The following is a 22,316-nucleotide window of genomic DNA, read 5'->3' as shown; positions in this document are numbered from 1 at the left end:
ACTCTTCTCTAGATCTCTGAAATAATAATTAATTTTTAATTAAATGAGCCATTCTATATATGACTTGATTACAATTATACAATGGACACAAAATGAATTGAATCTCGAAATAAATGAAAGATATTTATATGTTAGGTGTTCTATAAAAAAATTCAGAACAATCAATATCTTTGAAACAGATGGCATTTTTGAAAAACTGATAACGGGATGATTTCCAAAAAAACTGCGTTGTAAAATATAGAATGTTTCATTAGAGAAAAATAATTTTTACTCTATGTCTCTGAAATTGTAATTAATGATGTGTTATGATTAACATATAAAACATAAAAACTACTGAAAAAAATGTTCAACTTTTCTCACGAGTATGGGAATTTCAAGCACAAGCCTAATAGGCGAGTACCGCAAACACACGAGTGAGAAAAAGGACTTTCTCCACATGCGTCACATAATACCTACTTTTCCTACAACTGATATGGAAAGTAGCATATTCTTCATAGCTTCAATTCCAAAACTATGTATTGCTCATACTGTGAGAAATATTATTGCATACGACACTTTGCCCACACCACGCTTGGTAGATCAATGAAAATGGGCTGTTGAGAAGTCGTTTTTAAGGAAACGCAATAAATGAAAATGGCCATTGGTTAACAGTATCTATGCATTTCTTACGTTTCCATAGAAACGACTTTTCAAAGCCCAACTTCATTTATCTATCAATCAAGGTGTGGGCAAAGTGCCGTGAGAAATAATATTTCTCACAGTATGAGCAATCCTACGTAGTTTTGAAATTAGGTAAGCTATGAAAAATACGCTACTCTCTATAACAGTTGTAGGAAAAATATACTGTGCAACATGTGGAGAAAGTCCCTTTTCTCACTAGAGCGTTTGCGGCACTTGCCCTTAAGGCTTGTGCTTCGAATTATCACACTCGCGAGAAAAGTAGAACTTTCTCCACTTGTTGCACAATATACTTTTTTCTACAACTGCACAAATTTAAATAATACAAGTAATGTATAGAATATCCAAAGTCACTAGTCCATAAAAATGCTTGGCCAGATGTCCTTTTGAAGACGATACCGCGATCGACTAAATACCTACCGGGGTTTATTTTGAAGTATTGTTAGGCAATAAATTCACTGGTCCAAAAGGAATTTCTGGAAATTTGGACAACGAAATATTCTGACTTCCTCCAAATGACTTTGGATATACTATACCTGATTCGAATCGAAATGGCGTTCGTTGACAGTATCCTATGCATTTCTTGAGTTTCTATATAAACGACCTTTCAAAAGCCGCCCAATTTCATTGGTCTATCAAGCGAGGTATAGACAAAGTGCGATGGGGAATAATATTTCTCACAGTATGAGCAATACATAGTTTCGAAATTCAGTAAGCTATGAAAAATACGCTACTTTTTATAGCAGTTGTGGGAAAAATTATTGACCACATCATATTTAGCAACGTGTCTTGTATTAGATGTGTTATTGAAGCGATTGATGATCATTACTTATTTATCTTCCTCAAATCGATTTTCCAATAGTGGAGTACTTTCCTCATGATGTATTCACTTTGAGTATGGTCCGTATATCGCCTAGAATTTCAGAGTGGTTTTCAATGTTTCAGGCAACCTGCTTCGTATTTACGGTCCACTTGACAGTTATTGGTCAACTAAATTTTTAATTGACAGAATTTTGGAGGTTATAAATGGTTGATCTCTTTCAATTTGTAAATAACCGATAGTAATTAATGGCTCTGCAGGGTTTTTGTTTCATAATTAAAATAATGAAGTTTTTGAGTGCTAGATGTCATGTAAAATATTCATAAACAATAATCTGAAATTAAAATGACAACTGCCAACCGGAGTGGACGTGGTTGCCGAACCTAACCAGAATAAAAGTACGGTTGCTCTGGTGACAGATAACTCACCGAAGTTTGGGGAAATAGTCACAGGTTTTTGATGAATTTGACATATACGGACCACCAACTTACTAATCATAGTAACCAAGGTGATATACGGAGCATACCCTTTATATGTTATATAGAAGGGGAGAGAGTATTCACACCGGTGTCTGACACCGGTTTCCAACTTGAATGTCTTGGACATCTTTAGTCCTGCTCTGACTTTGGCGTTATTTTATCTTCTCAAACCCTATCTCAAAAGTAAGTTGGGATACACATAGGAACCCTTCTTCCTAAAATAAAATCAGCTAAAGATTTACGCCCCTAAGGCCTATTAACTCATTCCGAAAAAACCCACCCTATGCAATTAATAAAAACCTCACAGCGAATGATACGGCTCAAGGATTTTATTCAAATGATAAGTTTGCCGAGCGAAATCCGCTCCACGGCTAATTCACAGCCTGAGTTTCCTTCATACTTCAGCAGTCGCGCTCCAACACCAGGATGAAAATGACACCCTTTCTCGAGTAATTATGCCCCACTTAATATCCTTTTCAGTTGCGCTTCGAATGTGCTTAAAGTCCTATAATGGTTAACTTTTACGGTTTCACACATTATTCCGGATTTATGCGAGGTGCACTCCGAATTGTTCTGCGCACTACGTTGAGACGCGCGCGACACATACATACTGTAATGATCGCGGATGCTCTAACGGGCGGAAGGGGTTCTGAATGGCTCTATGTTGGGTTCCGAGGCGTTTTTATTTATCGCGCTGGATGAGTGTTGAATAACTCGAATGTTTGTGTAAGATTTATCGTTTGCACTTCGAAATTTCGTGTTGGTGCGTACGCGGGTGTGGATGAGGGAAATATCGTCGTGGGTGGTGAGCCTTAGCTTGTCATTACTAACCAGAAACGAGGGTATAGAAAAAATTTTGTGAGAAATTTATGGGAACCGGAAATTGAACTGTGTCTCCTGTTCAACAACAAACTATCAACTGAAATCTTATAATAATGGGTGTTCTTTTAGCAGAATGAGAAGTTTCGATGGTCGTGGCTCGAAAACTGAGGATGGACGAGTGGGAGCCGGTAAACACGATCCCTCAATCCAATTAGCCATACTAATGAGTTTCTGCCCTTCAGTGTTCCATGCAGAAACTCTTGCCCTAAGGGAGTTCGTTGCGCTTTGAACGGAACGCAACTACCGAAGAGCAGAAATATATATAGTATTCGACAGCAGAGCAGTCTTGCTAGTACTTGACTCCCCACTAGTTAAATCAAAGTTAGTCTGGGAATGTAAAACGCCCTTTAAGGTACTTGGAGAAAGAAACTGAAGGCCAATCTAATTTGGGTGCCTGGCCATTAGGGATTTGCGGCTAGCAACTTGACTGATGCAACCACAGGAATGAAACTTGGCACAACTCTCCGTTCAAGGATTGTGATCTGTAGTGCAAAGTGTAATCACAAACGGATGAGCACTTGCGGAGATTCAGGTCATTTTGTGTCAAAATCAAGTAATTTTTTTCTATGGTTGTGATGCAACCACAGAAATGAAATTAATCACAACTCTTCATTCAAGGACTGTGATCCTCAGTGCAAAGTTTCATCACAATCGGAAGAGTACTTGAGGAGATTCAGGTCATTTTGTGTCAAAATCGAGTAATTTTTTTCTATGGTTGTGATGGAACCACAGAAATGAAACTTGGCACAACACTCCGTTCAAGAATTGTGATCTATAGTGCAGAATGTAATCACAATCGGATGTGTACTTGCGGAGATTCAGGCCATTTCGTTTCGAAATCGAGTATTTTTTTTTATGGTTGTGATGCAACCATAGAAATGAAATTTGGCACAACTCTTCGTACAAGGACTATGATCCTCAGTGCAAAGTTTCATCATAATCGGAAGAGTACTCGAGGAGATTCAGGTCATTTTGTGTCGAAATCGAGCTACTTGACTTGATACTCAAGCTACTTCACTTGGAATCAACTCAAGTTCGAATCAAGTAGTAGTTTTTCAATATTAAGTCAAGTACTTAATAATTGAACTCTTGACTTCACATTGAACTTGAGTTGATTTCAAGTGAAGTAGCTTGAGTATCAAGTCAAGTAGCTTGTATATCAAGTCAAGCCGTGAATCCCTACTGGTCGTTCTGGGATACCCGGCAATGAAACGGCAGGCCGACTGGTCAGGAAAGGGGGTTAGTCTCCTTCACCGTGCCAGAGCCATTTTGTGGCTATCCAGCAAGTCATCAAACGAGGGCAGTTAAGGAAAGGGAACAAAAGAGGAAGCTTGCGTTCGAACAATCGATGGTCGAATACAGGCCAAGTGACTTTCCTCCTACTCGACGAGCTGGACTAAAAAAATGATCTCACTCAGTAAATTGGAACCGATTGGAACTGAGGAAACTGAGGGATGAACTCACGGGACAAGGTCCTGTGGGGTATCATCTGAAAAACATGGGAAAAAGGTCTGAAGATACATGTTGCTTCAAGAAGCCACTGAGACGGACAAGGCTGTTGGTTTTCAAAGCCAGAATAAGTGATGGACGTAGCACCCAGAAAGGTGTTAAAGTTCATCGAGACAATATTGCCTGACTGGTAAACAGCGCGGGGATGCACAATAGATCATTGAGTCAAGTTGCATGCGAGGTCGGATGATCTTTCGACCCTCCTCTAACCTGGTCTAAGGTTTGGCAATTCATCACGAATATTTAAATGCCAGAACAACGCTTCCAAGGGACCTTTGTATGGCTTAATACCTGCCTGCGATCTATCTATTCGACTCGGGAGTGTAGCGATGAATCCATGTTTCATCCACTGTCACATATTGACGCAAAAAATGCTATCGGAATCGACGATTCGTTGTTGATTTCTATTGGTGAGCAAGCACATAGTTTATTCTCCACATCTGGCTCCCAGACTGGCTTTTTACAAACTTCAAAAAAATGCTCCATGGAAAGAAATTTGGCTCTAATGAAAAAAATGATAGCTAAGATGAAATCATATTTCGAAAGCAAAGACGAAACTTTCTACAGAACAGTTAGAGAAACGTTGGAGTTTATGTATCACTCCTGCAGATGACTATGATGACGAATAAGGTCAAATCTCTATGAAAAAATTTGTATTTACTGATGGTAAGGTCCAGGTAGGGATTCATCAAGCCAAGTATCTTGACATTTTAACCAACTACTTGACTGTAAATCAAGGTCGTGAAAAATGACATACTCGAGCTTGACTTGATTTTAGATATTTATTGCTTGACTTGATATCAAGCTACTCGATATTACTTGAGCTTAATATGCACGCGTAGCACTGCAATCTCGTGCGCGCTTATACTAAATAAGGGGATTCCTCGAGCACCCAGAGACTGAGGCATTCGCCAGTCATTAGACTTCATTAGTAGTTTTCTCACATTTCAATGAAATCTATTGGTTATAGATTTTGGTAGTTTCAGAAATATATTGGCCAAAATGGCCAAGTATTTTTCATCAACGCCAGTATCAGATTTATGCTCCATTTTGTCACTAAACTGTGATACTCGCTTGCGCGGTCACAACCTGAAGCTGAAGAAGGAACGATTCAATTCCACTGCGAGGAGAAATTTCCTCCCCAATCGGGTTTTTGAATATTGGAATTCCCTTCCGCCTAGTGTTGTGAATGCTCCATCTAGAAACTTTTTTAAAAATCGATATGACGATATTTAGTTTTTTTTTATCACGCTGGAATACCTTTGCTCTCATCATTGTTCTTCATTTTTTTGTTTTTCTTTTCCTAAATATTTTTGCTGTTTCTATATGTCTGTTAAACACTGCTATGTACTTCTCTTATGCCCAACTGCTCGTATGACTGTAATGCTCTTTATGTATATTGAATCTCACAGGACCATGTCCTTGATTCAAATCAAATTATAATAATAATAATAATATCTCAGCTCCTGTTGAAAGACAATTTTCTAGAGCTGCTCTTACAGTTACAAAACCCGCAATAGGTTAGGCGACAAATCTATAAGATGCCTCATGTGTCTTAGATCCAGGAGGAAAATTATGGAATCAAACAAAGCTTGGAGGTTTCTCATTACGAAGAAACTCTTTTTTTTTATTTTTTCATGATTTATAGTGATTTAATTTAGGTTTCTATCTCAAAAGTTTATATTTTCGATTCTTTTATACAATTAGTTCAATAAATAAAAGTCGTTATCAGTTCAATTTCATATCGTATAGAAGTAAATAATTTTCTCGAAAGTAAAAAGCCAACTTTCAATCTAAGATCACTCCCATTAACGACCCTGATTAAAAATGAAAAAGTCTCCCTGATTGGAAGGGATATAGACAAACGAACTGCTGATTTAAGAGCCGATAACTTGAGAAGCCGTACGCCAGAATTACGGTGCGGCAAACCTACGCGAAAAACGAAAAAGGATTTCTTGGAACTGACGAAAAACCCATTTCATGAATTTCCCGTATTCATTTCCTCCAAGCGACCAAAATCAGATGAAAGGAACTCATAAAGAAGTGGACTTGGCGATCGTTCCCATTTTCCTCCATTCACTGAATCAGAAATCAAACGAGTCGAGTCCAGAAATAGAAATCTCATTGAATAGAGTCTTGCTGGGAGTTTCACAGCAGCATTTGTCGAACGGCGAAATGTGAAATTTATACGATGAAAATTTGGAATTACAGATTGTACAAAGTTCATTGTTTGATTACAATCATAATCCTTTTTAGAGCTTTTGTCATGATGCTCCTGTTCTATTATTAATAAATAATAACAGTACTTTATTGCATATGCAATTGGCCATCGACCAAGGGTCCTTCAGCCTGTATTTCAACAATTTTTAGTACATTGAATTTGTTTAAGGTAAAAGGTTATTATTATTTCATTTTTTTCATATCAAACTTTTGATCTTTGCTATAAGTGGGAGTTCTGGATGTTTTCTCTTAGATGTATTCCTTCTGTCTTCCTGGTATGGAGAAATCACTTCATCCAACTGAAGTAACCTATTATAGAATGCCTTATTCAGTCTGCTCATTCTTATCTCAATAGGTTCTATTCTAGTATTCAGATAAAGTAGATTGTTTGGAGGATTATGGAGTGGATTTCTAGGATGTCTCATTCGGGTTATGGTTCTCAATGCGGTGGTTTCTGCTACTGTGAGATTTTTAATTGCTGGAGGCTTGCAGTTGGCAAACACTGGGTGTGGGTATTCTAATAAAGGTCTACAGATTGTTTTATATATTATTGATGCACTTTTGATGTTAATGCCTTGCTTTCTGTAAACTAATTTGGAAAAATATTTGGCTCTTGATATTGTTTTTCTCTTCATCAACTTGATGTGTAGGTTGCAGTTCAATTTACAATCAATGTTCATTCCAAGGTATTTGATTGCAGGTACAGGTTTTATGCTTTTTCCATTAATCTTTTAATGCAGGAGAGATTTTGTGGTCGAAAATTAAAAACTGCGACTTGTTTGGATTAATCTTCATTCTCCATATCCGGAACCAGTTGGAGAGTTCATCAAGGAGTTCTTGAAGCTTCTGCGTGCAAGTTTTTAATGTTTTTGCATGGGATACCAGAGTTGTGTCGTCTGCGAATTGCAAAATGTAAAGGGAGTTCATATTTTCTCGGATGATATCATGGCAGAAGAAATTGGAAAGTAGTGTCGAAAGAGGAGAACCTTGAGGAGTGCCTTGCTCAGGTAGAAAGTAAAAGGACATAAATAATCCAACTTTGACAGCCAATGTCCTGCTCTCCAGGAAGTGCTTACACAGTTCAATGAGATGGGGTAGGAGGTTGATTTTATGCAACTTGTAGAGTAGTCCTCTATGCCATATACAGACGAAGGCTTTTTGTATATCAAGATTCAACACTGCAGACTTCATTTTCTTAAATAAAAGCAATATTTGTTGTTGAATTTCTGGGTTGTGGTATTATTGTTTGTTGACGATTATTTTGTGTGTGTATAGCAGATGTTGATGGTTCATTGTTGACAACGATTTCCATTTGGGTCGGAATATTTTCGTTGTTATTTTCTATCAATAGTGGTTGTTTGAAAACGATGTCTGGTGATTGATTCTCATTTTTTTTCTTCGTAGTTCGTCCAGTGGTTCTTTTTTTGCGTTTTTTATTTGATATTTGTTTCCGTTTTCCTCTTCATCTGATGCTATAGTTGAAGACGAGCCACTATTTTGAGACATCACTGTCTTGTAGAAGCTTCAACTTCTAAGTAAATTTATTCGATAATTTTAAATCAGTATTCTAATTCGAATTAATCGCTAAATAACTCCTATCGGAACGGCACAGAAGTGATCGCGTCTGTTGCTCGATCGGAACTGTTCTATTATTATTTTTTGCCTTTCTTATCCTCAGCTGCATGTTTTGTCCAGCTTTTTCGAATATAAATTGAATTTCTCCACATATATTTCTCTAGAATTGAATTTCATCTCACCAAAATTGTGAGGTACTTCAAAGTATTCGCTCAAAACTTTGATACGAAATAACCTCATAGTAAAAGTGCAAAGGAGTCAAATCACAACCCCGCCTCCCCCTAGCGACGGCCCTGGCAATGAAGATATTTGATCAGCATCAAGTGTTTTACAATATATGAAAATTCGAGCAAATTCAACGAAAGTCAATTTTTCTTCCATCCCTATCAGCGTGAATTATATTCGACATATTCTTCCAAAACGTTAATTCAAACCACAACGTCTCAGACATTCTTTATGTTGAAGTTCAACCTGAAAATTAGTTGGCTGTATAATTAAAAAGCATGACAAATCCGAAGACAACTACTGAGAGTAACTCAGATTCCTTACGGTTATCAGCCCAGGGGGAGCACTTCGAAAGAAGAACCGCTGAAATAAATTCAAGGCAGTTCGTTGCTGTAATTGTTAACGTCTCATCCCACGACCTGAGTTTTCAAACAATTAACACCGTCTTCTAAAAGGAGGGGGAGAGTCATTCTCGTCTCAGTTTTGTTATTCAGATCGGATTGAAGCAGGGGAAAAGAGAGAACGAAGATGGGGAAAATCACGGATCGAGTCTGACTCCGTAGTTTTTTTTTTTTTTTGTGAAACGGAATGACGATGAGCATTTCTGCGAGTCGTTGTGTTGAAATAAGAGGAATATCGTAAGGAAATATGGAAGTAGAAAATTCCGAGTATGATTACTATGGCAGCGTTCATTTCGAATTTGAATTTCGTAATGAAATATTCGCTTTCATATCTGTTGTGGAAAAAGGACGACTTGTAATTAGTTCTGGGAGTTATATTTCTTCATTCTTTTATTGAATTTGTAGTGGAACATTGTCTTTCACGAATTTAATATTCGTGTCTGTGGGTAGATATGCATGATTTATATATTTTCGAATTTGGGTTTAAGGCGCTTGCTGAAAGTATCAGAATGCCAAAAGTCCAAATCATATTCCGATGGCAGTGAGCTGTAGAAAGAGCGAACACGGTCTATCGCTACTCACCACCAATGGCAGCACGTTTCCCTGTGGTTAACACTTAATCTAGACTTCTGCCAGTCCGATATTTCTTATTTATCTTCGGTTGATTTCCATCATTCCTTTTATAATTTGATGACCCTCCAAAATTCAAACTATGAACACAATCTTCTAAAACATACGTAACGTGTTTTATTGTTGCTCCATAATTCTTTCAGCGAATCTCTCTTTATCTAGTAAAATCAGTTATAAATAATAACTGAAATGGCCTGTATTGATTTTTCACTATTAGATTGCGATAGAATAGTTGAGTTCATTTTCCTGAAATCGCGAATTAAGAATAATAATTAACATAAATATATGCAGACTACCTCGGTAGCGCAGTGGATTAACAGTTGACTGTGGTACCGAAGGTACCGGGTTCGAATCCTGGTTAGGTCATGGATGTTGTGTATGTCTGGTGGTGGATTTGATAGAGTTTAAAATACAAATTTGAATGATGACTGGATAGTGATTCACTAAGGTCAAAAAACTAAAATAAAACATATATGTATTTGCGATTAGATTCTTACTTATCGGATTTGCGTACATCTGTTTGTTAATATATACGATACGCGGTGTGAATTTCCTCATCGAAATATCTTACCTCTGTTTATTAAAAGTTTCATTTTCCGTGGCCTTCACGAGTATTACGGCCCATGAAAGTGAAGTTTGTTCAATCCCTCCTGTTTCTAATTCCGTTAATCTGGTGAATTATAACTTTCTTTCTTTCTTTTTGACAATTTTGTCAAATTTGTGCTCTGGGTATACTATTGACATTAAGAGGATTATTTTTTGCTCAGGTTGCGTTTCGAAGACTAGTTGTTAGCGGGGTATCTCAGGGATCCGTGTCGGAGCCTCTTTTATTTTTGCTCTATTTGTCTGATTTGTTGATTCATCTTCCGCGGCTTTCTTTGATGATGGCAAGGTGTACAATGATCAAAAACTCTGTAGTTCTCCAGCGTGACTTGGACAGTATAAATGAGTGGTGTGCTCTTTGATTATGACCCCTTAACAAAAAAAAATGTTCGGTTCTTCATACTGAAAGAAAACACCCCCACAGAGAATACTTCCTAAACGAAGTCAAGATCATGTGTACTTCTAGCCAGCAGGATTTGGGTATTACCATCAACCAGGATTTAACATGGTCGAATTACATTCATAGTATTCATTCCAAGGCATCCCGACTGGTCTATCTTTTCGAGAAAACGTTCAGGGGGTGTGATCCAAAACTTAAATTCCTTTTATAATGGAATATGGAGATGCTATCTGGTGTCCTGTTTTGAAGATATAAATTTTGATATAGATGTGGTCGAATCCATCCAGCGTAGAGTAACTCGGACTCACTTCCTTTCAGGATCCAAGAACGCGTGGTGATTATTGTGTCTTTCAGAGCGTTGTAGAGGTTGCTGGGTTGTGATTTGTCAACTGTATTCTAATTGAATCTGAACTGCCACTTACACTATTTAAAGAAAATTTCAGGACAACACAACGTTAACATGTTTATCAAATAGAGTATTCGACCTGGAGTCTGTTGGCACGTCCAGTTCGGTGAAAAATTTCAAAAACTCCTACGATGTCTGGTACCTTCGTGGTCATCCATTTGTGCGCGATATGCAGAGAAGTGAAAATAGTTGATAGTTTTGAACATTGGTGCTATCTTTTGGTGTTTTGTTGATTTACGTATTAATGCCACAAAGCCACAAAATTCAGTGACCCGCGTACGCGAAGAAGCGCTCAAATTTCTCGAAATGTCTTCAAACATTTTTGGACTAGACAGAAATAGTCTCGTCACTTATCATATTCCCGAAAAAAAAATGCTAACACCCTGCTAATCAAAAAATGCTCCATTTGATTCCTAGGTCTCTTTGTATGAAAAATCGCTGGCGAACAATCGCTAAATCACGCAGACAATGAGAAGTAGAAGAAGAACAAAGCCTTCGGGAATGAACGTCGAAATTCCTAGCGCTCTAATTCCAGACTGCACACGCCTACGCGAATCAGCTCGGTTAACATGAAAAGTCCCCATACCGCATCTCATAATCCTTGATCCTTCCTCCTGCAATCTCTGAAATGTTCGAGTCCGAGAATGGATCCGTTCTACGTGCCTCGCCAGATCCATAGAAACCCCGTTTTGTCATAAAGCAAGTCTCGCTCTAATTGAAACTCAAATACCCACCAGTTCGCTGCGATACTAATAGAGAATGATGCCAGCCTCCCTAAAGCCAATTTGCTTATGAGCATTAGACAAGCCGTTCCATTCATCCTGTTCTTTCGCGCTTGGGCCGTATTTTGTGCTCGAGGCGGTTTGAATTGGGCCAGGAAATACGTTATGAATGTCTGGATTTTGGACGGAAGCGCAGTTTTAGGATTCCGTTGCATTTATTGCGGGGACGAGAGTTTTATTTTTTGTGTTTGGTATGAGAAGCATATAAGGATATTGAATCAATTGAATAAAAGTTTAATTAGGATATAATACAGACAGTATTTGATTGCTAAAGACTTTTTAGAACTGTGATTAAGGATAGACGAAAACCATGACAGGGACTGGCGATGGAGTCTCAACTGCTGGCACCAAATGTTCACTATCGTTGTCCAAGTATCTTTCAGGCAAAGACACTTGCAATAAAAAGATGTATGGAAATGAACCTAGTGAGGAACTATCAGAAAAGTGATATAACGATACATTCTGATAATCTGCAATCGAAGAATTGAGCTACCATAAATAACATCATAACATAATAACAATAATGGTATTGGAGTGCCGAGGAAAGTCAACGAAAAAGGCAAGAATAACAAGGCCTGTTTACTCTGGGTTCAATGTAACTCGAAATTTAAAGGTAATGAAGAGGAATGCCTGGAAAGGAGCCAAATTCTTTTCGTTGGCACATAATCTTTTTGTGGTATAGGTGCATTTACCTATACCAATACCTATACAAGTAAGAGTTTCAGGAGAAGGAAGCAACCTAAAGAGAAACACCCTGACGGAATCGTTTTGGATTGGATCATTCCAAAAAGTTTCTTCTGCGAGATCTAAGAAGTATCTGGATCTTAGCAAGAATGGACTACACCTTCTCACTAGATTCCTTACCACCTCAGTAAGCAACTCATGAGAATGATTTTATCAGAAAATGACGTGTGCAGATTTTGTCGGAAGGAGGAAGAAATTCTGGAGTCACTGGTGACCGAATGTCTTGCCATCGCTAGCCAACGCAAAAAACGCTTGTAGAAGTGATGAATTAAACTCCTTGAAGTCGTCTCAAATACTAGAGTTCATTACAACTCTGGAGCTGGAGGGCCAGCTGTAGATTACGGCAACTAATAGCCAGAACAGCTTTGATGGGACACAATAAACCCTAAGGTTGTGGTGGAATGAAACTCCCCTTAAATCTACATCTATAGGGACCGTTGAAATATTGTGGATTTTGTGAATCAACCAAATCCATTATACGTTGTAAAATGTACTAATATGGTAGAGATCTTTGTGGGAATTATTAGGCTGGTTATAGGAAAATTTTTTGTTTTTCCAACATGATTGCATGCAGATAACTTTCAGATTTAAACCATATAAACGAATGAAACTCCCCTTAAATCTACATCTATAGGGACCGTTGAAATATTGTGGATTTTGTGAATCAACCAAATCCATTATACGTTGTAAAATGTACTAATATGGTAGAGATCTTTGTGGGAATTATTAGGCTGGTTATAGGAAAATTTTTTGTTTTTCCAACATGATTGCATGCAGATAACTTTCAGATTTAAACCATATAAACGAATGAATCTTTATTCGAAAAATTATACTATACTGGTTATTTGTGTAAGAGAGAATTATGGAATTCGATCTCGATCGCGAAATATCATAGGCTTGCGCGTAAACAATGTCGATACTGATGGCTCGGTCCATAACGCAAGATACATATGTATCGAATATAGATTTGAAGATTGATTCGTACCTAGGTCGCAAAATTGTGCTTAACTTTTCTCGATATTTTCTGACCTTCCGCTCTATTTTCTTGAATGTTTACGCTTTGAAACACCCGCATTATTCATCGCTTTTGTCTTTTCGCTTTCGCTGGAGCTGATAATCTGCACCAAGGGTCCTGTGAAGAGCTGGGATTTGTTCCAGAGATGATTTGTTCTTCAACCAGATGCCCCATTTGGTAAGTCATTATTGTTGACCTCAAATTTTACATTATTATTTTGCAACATTATTAGATATTTCGATGTCGCTCCAATTTCATACGCTCGCAGATACAGTCCATTTTTCTCTTAAATCTTACTGCGCTATCGGACGTAACATTGGTAGAAAAGAAGATAGTGGAAGACGAAGATACTTCGGATATTGTTTTGATCAAAGCGGTCAACAACTATGACGATAAGTGCAGAATACGGAAATTCTTATCTCCACGAAATAACTAAAATTGATAAAAAACTCAAGATGTTATCTATGGTACCATTGACATGTTCTTTCATTATTAAGCACAATCTTTCTTGTGATAGAGCATATTTTTGGTGTCACGATTTTCATGGAACTTGGCCAACTTGGAACATTGAAGAATTTTGAATTTTGCTAGAGGAGAACAAAAAAGAAACACTATCTGGAAGAGAGAGACTTGTGTAAAGATAAAATATCCGCGCCGTGTTTTAAACATAGCGTTTGCAAAAAAGCTGCTTTTCCGTGAGCAAATAGTAATTTACGTAACAAGTCCGGATAATATATTTTTTTTAGACGAATAGACCAAATTCCAGGACGAGCGTAAGCTCGTCCTGGAAGTCTGTGAGTCCAAAGAAACCATTTTCGGGCGTGTTGCGTACAATATTTTTTCGGCAACCATGTAAAATAACACTATCGCTGCTGCTTTCCATATTTTATTGCGATTGCTATCAAAAAACATGCAAATTTTTGACAACTAATTTCATATGAACTGTCAGCCATTATCTCGGTTGCTATGGATTCTATGATTCTTTTCCGGCCTAGTCCGGGAAGTACGTACTTTCCGGACTAGGCCGGGAAATACTACTTTCTCAGAGAAGAAGCGTCCGGGAAGTGCTCACTTCCCGGACGGTTGACGAAAAACATTATTTTCTGAGGCATCCGCATAAAGAGTTTATGTACTTTCTTTCATTTCCAGAATAATTATAAGTAGATTACCAATTCACATGCATAAAACACTTACATCTCGGCCAGCTGTCCAACATTCTCTTCCAAGGCTTTGGCGGAGGCCAAACTTGAAAACTTGGACGATTCCATCGACTTGATGAAGGAAGGATTTGTGTCCACTTTCTTAGCATGTCGTTGGTCATCCGGTGGTTTCAGGGACTCCTTCGACGCTGCCAAGCTGCTCGCAGAGTTTTCTGGTGGATCGAAAGACGAGGTCTTCAACATCTGTTCTTGGTTTATGATGAGACTCTCGTCCAGTCTACAAAAGGGGAATTAAAACCTTATAATATCTATTGGTTCTATTGGTTTTTTAGCTTTTTGAATTATGGTAAACTCACCCATGACTTTCCCTGTACGCAGCAAAAAAAAAAGAATTTAGTGAAACCAATGATGAAGAGAGCTGAGATAGATCAATGTATCAATAAAGGTTGATATTTACTTAGAGGTCTGAATGAGCGGCAATTTTAAGAGTGTAAGATTTCCTTCAGACAATTTTTTCCTATTTATTTTTTAGACTATAGAGTAGATATTTGCCTATTATTTGAGAAACAACATCTCATGAATGATGGCCTGAAATTTCCAAAATCATAATGAAGATACATAGAGACATAATTTTAAAATGATTATTGATAGATTTCATCAACAATCCTTTTTATTATTTTGAAGTATTACCTGTGAATTTTGTACTTATTTAATAGCTTGATTTGATAGTACATTCAAGTTCTAAGTGTGGAGGAATCCTTTCGAAAAAAATTTAAATCCTGCATTTCCGTTTTATTCCTAAGAAAGAATCACCATTGCAATTCCAGAACATTCTGAGCATATAAGGGTAGGTATCGATGCATAACAATAGCAAAACAAGAAAAAAGGCGATAATAAATTGCAACAAGCGTTCCTGGAAGCCCCACATGAAATCTAGAGGCACGTCGACGCATAAAGATCATCCTAGAATTAATTCCGGGAATTGGAACGACAAAAAGTATATACGTGATGTTTCTGCTAACGAGTTTTGGGGGTGGAACGGACGGACACGTAGAACCGTCGAATGGTAATTCCGATCGGAGTTCGAGGGATCTTTTGTAGCCAAGGGCGATAATGGTTAAGCTGGAGAGGTGAAAAGAACCCCGGGAAATCTCAAGATTCTGACCTGGCTAGAGGTTTAGACTAGGGCTGGGACATTTTCGCCTTTTTGTATTCGAATATTCATCCATAACTTTATTCGATTATTCGAATAATTCATTCAAACAACTATTCATGCTTGATTATTCATGAGTAGTCATGAATATTCAACTATTCGTTGATTATTCAGTGATTATTCAATGATTATTCAGTGATTATTCAATGATTATTCAGTGATTATTCAATGATTTTTCAGTGATTATTCAATGATTATTCAGTGATTATTCAATGATTATTCAGTGATTATTCAGTGATTATTCAATGAATATTCAGTCAATATTCAGTGATTGAACTCATGTTTTAATGAACCAATAAAATCCGAGCGTTTTGATGAGTGAATATACCCTTTGCGACGTGGTATAATCGTTTTGGTGTTTTGCCTCTCGCCATATACGCTCTATTAGTGTGACGTCACACACCGCCATTTTTGGTTCTCCTGTCAGTGTTCGGAATCCAAACAAATAAATTGTTATTCAAATTAGTACGGTCTCTTTTAAGGATTGGCTTATTTTCATAAATAAGAGTATTTGAGGAACGATTTCAGTATTAATTGATAGACCGAAGGAACGAGGTTAATACCAGTAACTTTGAATCCTGTATCATTCCCCAGATTTTGTAAAAAGCCGTGTTTATTAGTTGAATCTCAAGTTCGAACTTAAGGCATTAATATCGTTTCTTCTGTCTATCAATTAATAGTAAAATCGTTCCTCAAATAATCTTATTTATCAAAATAAGCCAATTTCTTCAACGACAACGTACTAATTTGAATGACAATTTGTTTGTTTGGATTCCGAACACTGACAGGAGTTTATTTATAAGTTTAATTCAATGGTATCTATCAATTTCAATATTATGTAATTCCCAGTAATTTTAATATTAATAAAACGATTTGTCCATAGTGAATCACAAAACCTTGTTTTAATCATTCCTGAATAGTGAGTCAAGTGATCATTCAAACTTTCATTCGTAACTTCATAAATATCCAATTACTCACTGAATAGAAAACTATTCACTGAATAATCAGTGAATACTCAACTATTCACTGATTATTCATGAATAGAAAAGTAGTCATTGATTATTCAACTATTCAGTGAATATTCATGATTATTCGAATAATGCAAAATGCAATTATTCGAATAATTATTCAATGATTATTCGAATATTCAAATCATTCATTCATGATTCCCAGCCCTAGTTTAGACTGAACTGGCTGTAGATCGTTTCATCATAATTGTAAGTTTTTGATTCAGCTGAGAATATTCTCAAAATATAAGGTTCAGTTCATTGATGACGACTTTGTCCTCATATTCGATTCTGTCCGTCCGTCTGTCTGTGAACACCATAAGTCCCGGACGGAATGATTTAAAAACTTGAAATTGTCAGGGTAGATTCGGAACTTAAATGACATTCTTAGTTGAGTTTGTTAATGGGCAGATTCTGATTAGGGGTTCCGTCAATATGGTCGATCGAAGTTTTGTTTTTTTGCTGATGATTTCAAAACTGCAAATTCGATCGAGATGAAAATTGGCACTAGGGTGTAGAAGGACTGACTTCAAGACCCACGCAAAATTTCAAGTTAATGAAATAATCAGAAATTTGGAAAATTCAAGAAGAATATTGGGGAATAAATACCCGATATTTCCGTGATTACATATTCCATATCAGGTTGAGATTTCGCGTGTGTATTTAGAATAATTATTTCAAACAGAATTTCGTGTTTATAGAGTCACCAAACATAAAGAAAAACTCGATCAGGATATCGAAAAAAACAATAATTACGTTGAAATAGATCGTCGACCTAATTGAAATGACATAAAACAACAACCCTGAGCTTTATGCAAAATGCAAAAGAATTTCGAAAAAACTGAGTTGTACTCAAAGGTAGTACATTCATGAGCCAATTGAGAAGATCATGAAGTTCATTTGAATTCATCAGAACCCAGGATTTTAAAATTAAAACCTACATTTTTTATTATTCAAGTCAATTCTACGTTTGAAAAGTGGAGGTTACTTGAACGTAGCCTAGACCTTAAATGAATACTTCAAAAGTTATCGAGGAAGAACTTTAATTGAGGAAAAACCATAATTTCTAACTGTGTGGAGAAGTCTGTGACTTCCGGAAAATACAGTCAGTAACTTAAATTCGATGCTTCGATAACTAAATTGGACATTTCATGAATTGCAATTAATTATTCGTAATTGAAAATTTCATTGGGTTATGGATTTCTCAACAATCCCAACGAACAATTAATTACAATTCATGAAGTGTTGAATTTAGTTTTCGAAACATCGAATTTCAGTTACTTTCTGTGTTTTCCGGAAGTCACAAACTATTCCGCACAGTTAGAATTTGCGGTTTTTCCTCATTTAAAGTTCTTCTACATTTGAGGTATAAGGTATGTTTAAATAAACCATTCCCCCTCTTTTTATACGTAGAATTGACTGAAATAATAAAATATATAGGCTTCAATTTGTGAATCTTGAGTTTTGATGAATTTGAATTGTACAACTTCATGATCATCTCATAAACACCCTGTATATTTTTGGTCCAAACCACAAACAGTCTTATATAGTACGTATTTGCAAAATAAAAAATGAAAAATATTTTTTGAAAAAAAATCCTGCAGGAATATTCAAAACAATGTGAGTCCTTGTCGCTACCATTTTTTGCATATAAGAATCCTATTAACTTATGAACCGTTGAGTTTATACCCAAGAGTCCCAAGGTATGGCATAATGCTGAAATTGCCATCAGAAGAGCTATCTAATGATGCAATAATACACTATTACCACCATTTGAAATAAGGTAGTGTTCTGTTTCCGGTATAAGCGAAAGTTTTAGAGATCTGAAAATATTTTAGGGAAAAAGATCATTATCTCAAACACGAACATGCAAATTTTCAGTACAAACTCATGATTAGTTTTCCATAAACGTATAATATGCCATCGCGGTGAATCATCCTGTATAGGAGGGCCACGGTCGATGGCACCCTAGATTTTAACGAAAGGTACGATTTATTGAAAATTTTGTTTCTTGGATAGCAAACTACTTTATCGATCTAAAATATTTTCAGCGCCGCTGTGTACCGCTTATATCAAAAAGTACTGGCAACGTTCACCATCAAAACATTCACATAATAGCAATTTTTCACTTCAATTATAAGGAATACACAAATATCTGAAATTTCTTCCATAAGTGTCACTTATGTGACCTTAACATCTACTCACTCGACCGGGGGAGGATCAGGCAGCTTCTTGTCGAAACCTTCCTTGCCGAGCAACCAGTACGTGTGCATCGTACCCTTGCCCTTCACCTCCGTAGGGCCCCTGTACTCCAGCTGATACCCTCCTGCTTTTTCCAGCTTAACCTTGGTGGCCTCGGACAAGTGGATGCGCCAGGCCGCTCCTGAAAATGGAAGACAGGATGCTGGATGAGTGTCCGAGTTGGGAGAGATAATGTCAACAACGATCAGTAGAGGTTTTAGCGTCGCTTTTTTTCTTCTAGAGGATGATGTACGAGAGACATTGGCGTTGATTCTTGAGATATCGATTTGGGTTTTCTTTTAGATTTCAGAGGATAAAGAGGAAAGAGGCTGAAAGCGAGAGTCTTGGAGTTTAGGAAGGATCTATGAATGAGAATTCCAGAAGGACAGTGACAGAAATTTTTTCGCGCTCATTGAGTAATAACAGAAAGCATTTCAGGGTTACTAAATCTGTAAAATTGGGTTTCTAGAAATCGTGATTATTTTATCATTTATTATGTGTGTATAGAATTCTTCATTACATAAAAGGTTGTACAACAGCTTATTAAAAAGTGCTATAGATACATCACAAAGCGATATTGCATTGTATGTTGCTGATCGATCACATTAAGTTTGTGGTTTTTTGTTTTATGAAACCAATATGAAAATTTGGAAAAAATCGATGTTGATTTAGTACCGAATATGATTTTTTTCACGAACACAATATATTGTGTTGCCTATAAGAAACTTTTTAATTTAAAAATTTCTAGCTTGATCTGGCACATCATATAAACCATAATTTTTTTTCTCTATTTCTGTATCGTAATGAGTTCATTACAGTTCTGAAAAACAGTGCTGTAATGAACTCATTACAGCATCGTTTTCAGATATATTTTTCGTTTTGTGGTTGTCTATGCTGACTTCCAATCCTATCAAATTTCAACAAACGTCAATAATTGTCAATATAATATAATTTGGGGATATAGAGAAATGATTCGCTACATATTCCCAAATTCTCATAATTCTGGTAGTGTTCAATCGATTTCGTCAGACATAATTCACGAATTTAATGTGTAATTGTAAATTATGTCTAAATTCGAAACATACGATTCATATTCAAATTCCGTAATTTTCCGTCAATTTTCGTAACAGTCACACCAACTGCCAAGATACAATACAAAAGTCACTAGGATATATAATCTGAATTTTTCATTGAATTTCGACAATATTCCGCAAAACTTTACTAAAATAGAGAAAATATCGTCTAATACTCGTTGCAGAAGGCAATTCCAACACTCATGCGTTCCAAAACTCGCTCCTTCGTCGCTCGTTTTCGAATTTCGCATTCGTGTTGGAATAGGAGCCAATTCTGCAACTTGTTTTAGAATATACTATTCTCTATTTCAGTATCGTAATAAGTTCCTTACAGTTCTAAAAACAGTGCTGTAATGAATTCATTACAGCATCGTTTTCAGTTATATTTTTCGTTTTGTGGTTGTCTATACTGACTTCCAATCCTATCAAATTATTTTCAATAATGGTAAATATAGTGGATGGATATAGTGAAATGATTTATAAATTATTCACAATTTCTCTTAATTCTGGTGGTGTTAAATCGATTTCGTCAGACATAATTCACGAATTTAATGCGTAATTGTAAATTATTTCAAAATTCTAAACGTACGATTCATATTCAAATTCCGTAATCTGTCAATTTTTGTAACAATCATACCAACTACCAAGATAATAATAATAATAATAATAATAACGTTCATTCATTTGTAAAGAAATGAATGATTCATTTGTAAAGAAATGAAGGATAACGTTCATTCATTTGTAAAGAAAAAAAAATACATTTTTGTACCATCATAGGTTGAATAAACTCAAACTATCGAAAAGTGTAAAGATACAATAAAAAAGCCACTAGGATATATAATCTGAATTTTTCATTGAATTTCTTCAATATTTCACAAAACTTGACTGAAATAGAGAAAATATCGTCTAATACTCGTTGCAGGAGGCAATTCCAACACTCTTGCGTTCGAATTTTGCATTCGTGTTGGAATATGTGCCCATTCTGTAACTTATGTTAGAATATACTATTCTCTAATTCTGTGGTTATTCCGTTCATTCTTCCACATCTTGTAGAACAAAATCAACAACAATATCAGAAACGCACAGTTTTCATGGTTATATTTTGTTATTCTATGTTGGTACTCCGAACTTTCCGCCACGGCTTTATCTGTCAATTCATCAATTTGCCTTAAAGAAATCAGTTCTGCCAACCAACATTTTTCAATGCAAAAATCACTAAAATATATTTATGGAAATATTTCATTAATTTCAATGATAATGCAATGAATTAGAGAAAATAATGTATAATACTCGTACAGAAGGCTCATTCTACCACTCGTTCATTCCAAAACTCGCCACTTCGTGGCTCGTTTTTGAATTTTGAACTCGTGGAAGAATATCAATGCCTTCTGCACTTGTATTATAAATAACTATTATTTAACACCCAGTTATAGAAAGCAATTCATTAAATCAGAATCAGTTAATGACCAATCAAATTTTATGCCTCCATTATTTCAATGGCAGTTGCACGAAAGTCATTCTCTGTAATTTTCGCTCCATTAGTTATTGACTTGCTAACTAGCGCATTAAAATTTAATGAGCGTTCCTGCAACTGGATGTAAGTCTTATAGTTCTCGAGATGCTTGCAGTGGGCATTGAATTTGTGACACCCTGTACAATCGTTAACCGTAAATGGAGGATTTTTCGAAATTCGTTATTCTAAACTTTATATCTTCAGAACTATAGGTTACAGACTTTTTAAATATAAACGTTTTTCTTAGATTAACATACTAAAATGTGGTGTCCGTATCTGGCCTCCTCCGAAAATGACAGTCTGAGAGGAATAATCTGTTTACTTCCGAAATAATAGACAATTGAGAGCATTTTTGTAATATAGTACTTTAAATCAACGAACAAGGTGGTACAATCTACATATTGGAACTTTTTTGACAAAGAATTTCTAGCAATTTCTGCAGTCTAGTCCAAATATCATCCGTACATTCTTCCAAAGATATTCCACTAGTTTGCTCGTAATTTGCAGGTGATTCTTGTTGCTTGTTATTTTTATAAGGAATAATGTTCTTCAAAAATTAGCTGGCTCTTCAGGGGGGCTGATGACACAACTTTTCGTAATGCAGCTTTGGCCTTGATATTTCTACAGCTGAATACTGTTGTTCTATTTGGTTTAATATTGCCCATGTTCGTAAAATTGTTTCACAGCTTGAATCGGAATTATTAAATTCACACCTTTAAATTGGTTGCTAGTGCTATCAC

At 36.3% G+C, this 22,316-nt stretch overlaps 1 protein-coding gene across 2 annotated transcripts in view; it reads right to left on the bottom strand.

Moving 5' to 3' along the window:
* LOC123677788 (retinal guanylyl cyclase 2) overlaps positions 1–22,316 on the bottom strand; it is a 163,773-nt gene that overhangs the window by 14,249 nt on the left and 127,208 nt on the right. Inside the window, exons 12-14 of one of the 2 annotated variants that reach the window (XM_045614492.1) lie at positions 18,955–19,132; positions 14,886–14,897; positions 14,564–14,806 (exon numbers count right to left, since the gene is read on the bottom strand). In XM_045614492.1, coding sequence (XP_045470448.1) covers positions 14,564–14,806; positions 14,886–14,897; positions 18,955–19,132 — 433 coding nt within the window. The remainder of the gene's footprint in view (positions 1–14,563; positions 14,807–14,885; positions 14,898–18,954; positions 19,133–22,316) is intronic. The other variant, XM_045614493.1, reaches the window with a different exon arrangement.

Source organism: Harmonia axyridis, chromosome 4 (assembly GCF_914767665.1).
Source record: "Harmonia axyridis chromosome 4, icHarAxyr1.1, whole genome shotgun sequence".
NCBI classification, from domain to species: domain Eukaryota; kingdom Metazoa; phylum Arthropoda; class Insecta; order Coleoptera; family Coccinellidae; genus Harmonia; species Harmonia axyridis.
This window is presented reverse-complemented; position numbering and strand designations above follow the sequence as displayed.